At 49.6% G+C, this 4,103-nt stretch overlaps 1 protein-coding gene across 1 annotated transcript; it reads left to right on the top strand.

Annotated features, from left to right (window-relative positions):
• Positions 1-240: 240 nt before the first annotated feature.
• On the top strand, positions 241-1,191 carry OR6A2 (olfactory receptor family 6 subfamily A member 2; the record flags this gene model as incomplete). The annotated part of the gene is given in 3 exon segments (XM_082660235.1): positions 241-301; positions 304-1,000; positions 1,002-1,191. Coding segments are annotated over 3 exon segments (948 nt in total).
• Between the last annotated feature and the right edge of the window lie 2,912 nt (positions 1,192-4,103).

Here is a 4,103-nt window from a genome sequence, read left to right as displayed (position 1 = left end):
ACTTCTCCAAGGGCCAGAATACACTCCTATCCTATCCCAATACAAAGTAGCTTATTTTTGTCCACTTTTATCTTAGCTCATTCCCAGATTACAGAAGAGAACAACGGCCTCAGCTCAGCGATGAATTATATGCACTACACACGTTGCATTCTACTAATACAAACCCAGCGAGAGGAAGTCTGGGTTCTTGCTGCTGCTGCCTCCTGAGGACACTCTATTCTCTTCTGAAGAGCAGCAGGCATGACTGACACCATGGAGAGGAAGAACCAGAGTGGGAGAGTGAGTGAGTCTGTGTTGCTGGGCTCCCAGCTCCTGTGCCACTGCGGGCACTATTATTTGCCCTTCCTCTGCTGGCCCATGTGTTGGTGCTGACTGAGAACACACTCATCATTATGGCAATCAGGAACCACCCCAGCCTCCACAAACCCATGTACTTCTTTCTGGCCAACATGTCCTTCCTGGAGATTTGGTACGTTACCATCACTATTCCCAAGATGCTAGCTGGCTTTGTTGGCTCCAAACAGGGCCATGGGCAGCTAATCTCCTTTGAGGGCTGCATGACGCAGCTCTACTTTTTCCTGGGCCTGGGATGCACTGAGTGTGTCCTCCTTGCAGTTATGGCTTATGATTGTTATGTGGCCATCTGCCGTCCTCTCCACTACCCTGTCATTGTCAGTGGCCAGCTGTGTGTGCAGCTGGTAGCTGGCTCCTGGGCTGGAGGTTTTGGCATCTCCATGGTCAAAGTTTTTCTCATTTCTCACCTCTCGTACTGTGGCCCCAACAACATTAACCACTTTTTCTGTGATGTCTCCCCATTGCTCAACCTTTCATGCACTGACACGTCCACAGCAGAGCTTACAGACTTTGTCCTGGCCATTTTCATACTGCTGAGGCCACTCTCTGTCACCAGGGCCTCCTATATGGCCATCACCAGTGCTGTGATGTGCATTCCCTCAGCTTCTGGGCTCCATAAAGCCTTTTCCACCTGTGCCTCTCACCTCTGTTGTGGTCATCTTCTATGCAGTCAGTATCTTCATCTATGCCCGCCCAAAGTCAATCTCAGCTTTTGACACCGACAAGCTGGTGCCTGTACTCTACGCTGTCATTGTACCACTGCTCAACCCTATCATTTACTGCTTGCGCAACCAAGAGGTAAAGAGAGCCTTACGCCGTACTCTGCGCCTATATTAGGGCCGTGATGCTAAGCCTGGGAAAGCTAGCAGAGTTGGGTAGAAGGGAGGTGTTAAATCTTAGATAATGCTCTTAAACTTAGGATCTATGTCTTCTATAAAGTCCAGAGGAGCTCTTAGAGCCTAAATTAGGGACTAGAGTTTCAAAGCTTCCACCAAAGAACTAGTTTAGGAGGAAGAGAGGTGGATTACAAGATAGAAATTGGATTTCTTCCAGACAAGGCCTTAACATACAGGCTAGAAGTTGATCCCACGTTGTCTGCTCTGTTGTAATTTACGTAGAGCAGGTTCATGACTCATGCATCCTGGTGGGGTGGAAAGGGATGACTATGAGCACAAGGCATGACTGAACTTGAATATTTAAAGCAAAAAGAAAAAATGCAGAACTAGCATCTCTCTAAATGGCTCTTCCTGGGTTTGTTACTGGGTTTTAGTTCTGAGGCAGAAGATACAGAAAAGGGAAGTGGAAGGAGGAAGCCATTCAAGGAAACACAGGCTTCATTATGGAAAAGCATCAGGAGACTTCTGGATGAGATCTCTTCTAGCCGGAGGACACCAACTGTAGCCTATGATGTAGTGGGGCCCCATGTGATCACCTAGTGTGAATTACAAGGCAAGGAGATAGGAAACTGTGGATTTTTTTATTGGCAACATATCACCTCCTGGACTACAAGGGTTTAGAGCTTCATTTCCTGATTTACCGAAGTCAGTGCCCACACTGAACTAGTGGAGTGGCTGATTGCAGTTGTATATTTAATCTTCAGTCTCTCTAATTAGACTATAAGCTCCATGGAACTAGGGATCACATTTGTTTGTTCATCATTTTATTACCAGGGCCCAGAATAGTATCTAGCACATGGTAGCTATAAAGAAATATAATAAATGAATATAATTTGGAGCCATGGGAGAGAGGGGGAAGATGGCAGAAGAGTAGACACAGAGATCACCTTCCTCCCCACAGATACATCAGAAATACATCTACACGTGGAACAACTACTACAGAACACCTACTGAACGCTGGCAGAAGACCTCAGACCTCCCAAAAGGCAAGAAACTCCCCCACGTACCTGGGTAGGGCAAAAGAAAAAAAAAAGACAAAACAGAGACAAAAGAATAGGGACGGGACCTGCACCAGTGGGAGGGAGCTGGGAAGGAGGAAAGGTTTCCACACACTAAAAGCCCCTTCTCGGGCAGAGACTGCGGGTGGCGGAGGGGGTAAGCTTCGGAGCCATGGAGGAGAGCGCAGCAACAGGGGTGCAGAGGGCAAAGCGGAGAGATTTCCGCACAGAGGATCGGTGCTGACCAGCACTCACCAGCCCGAGAGGCTTGTCTGCTCACCCGCCGGGGCGGGCAGGCCTGGGATCTGAGGCTCAGGCTTCAGTCGGAGCCCAGGGAGAGGACTGGGGTCAGCGGAGTGAACACAGCCTGCAGGGGGTTAGTGCGCCACAGCTAGCCGAGAGGGAGTCCGGGAAAAAGTCTGGACCTGCCGAAGAGGCAAGAGACTTTTTCTTCCCTCTTTGTTTCCTGGTGCGCGAGGAGAGGGGATTAAGAGCGCTGCTTAAAGGAGCTCCAGAGACGGGCGCGAGCCGGGGCTAACAGCGCGGACCCCAGAGGCGGACCCCAGAGGCGGACCCCAGAGACGGGCATGAGACACTAAGGCTGCTGCTGCCGCCACCAAGAAGCCTGTGTGCGAGCACAGGTCACTCTCCACACCTCCCTTCCGGGGAGCCTGTGCAGCCAGCCACTGCCAGGGTCCCGGGATCCAGGGACAACTTCCCCGGGAGAATGCACGGCGCGCCTCAGGCTGGTGCAACGTCATGCCGGCCTCTGCAGCCGCGGGCTCGCCCCGCACTCCGTACCGCTCCCTCCCCCCGGCCTGAGTGAGCCAGAGCCCCCGAATCAGCGACTCCTTTAAACCCGTCCTGTCTGAGCGAAGAACAGACGCCCTCCGGTGACCTACATGCACAGGCGGAGCCAAAACCAAAGCTGAACCCCGGGAGCTGTGCGAACAAAGAATAGAAAGGGAAATCTCTCCCAGCAGCCTCAGGAGCAGCGGATTAAATCTCCACCATCAACTTGATGTACCCTTCATCTGTGGAATACTTGAATAGACAATGAATAGACAATCATCCCAAATTGAGGAGGTGGACTTTGGGAGCAAGATTTATTATTTTTTTCCCCTTTTCCTCTTTTTGTGAGTGTGTATGTGTATGCTTGTGTGTGAGATTTTGTCTGTATAGCTTTGCTTTCACCATTTGTCCGAGGGTTCTATCCGTCCTTTTTTTTTTCTTAAAAAAATTTTTTTTCTTAATAATTATTTTTTTATTTTAATAACTTTTTTAAATTTTACCCTACTTTATTTTATTTTATCCTCTTTCTTTCTTTCTACTTTTTCTCCCTTTTATTCTGAGCCGTGTGGATGAAAGGCTCTTGGTGCTGCAGCCAGGAGTCAGTGCTGTGCCTCTGAGGTGGGAGAGCCAACTTCAGGACACTGGTCCACAAGAGACCTCCCAGCTCCACGTAATACCAAATGGTAAATATCTCCCAGAGATCTCCATCTCAACACCAACACCCAGCTTCACTCAATGACCAGCAAGCTACAGTGCTGGACACCCTATGCCAAACAACTAGCAAGACAGGAACACAACCCCACCCATTAGCAGAAAGGCTGTCTAAAATCATAATAAGTCCACAGACACCCCAAAACACACCACCAGACGTGGACCTGCCCACCAGAAAGACAAGATCCAGCCTCATCCAGCAGAACACAGGCACTAGTCCCCTCCACCAGGAAGCCTACACAACCCACTGAACCAACTTTAGCCACTGGGGACAGACACCAAAAACAACGGGAACTACAAACCTGCAGCCTGAAAAAAGGAGACCCCAAACACAGTAAGATAAGCAAAATGA

Source organism: Grampus griseus, assembly GCF_964374135.1.
Source record: "Grampus griseus genome assembly, chromosome: 8".
NCBI lineage: Eukaryota > Metazoa > Chordata > Mammalia > Artiodactyla > Delphinidae > Grampus > Grampus griseus.
The sequence above is the reverse complement of the archived record's forward strand: the minus strand, read 5'-3'. Positions and strand labels throughout refer to the sequence as shown.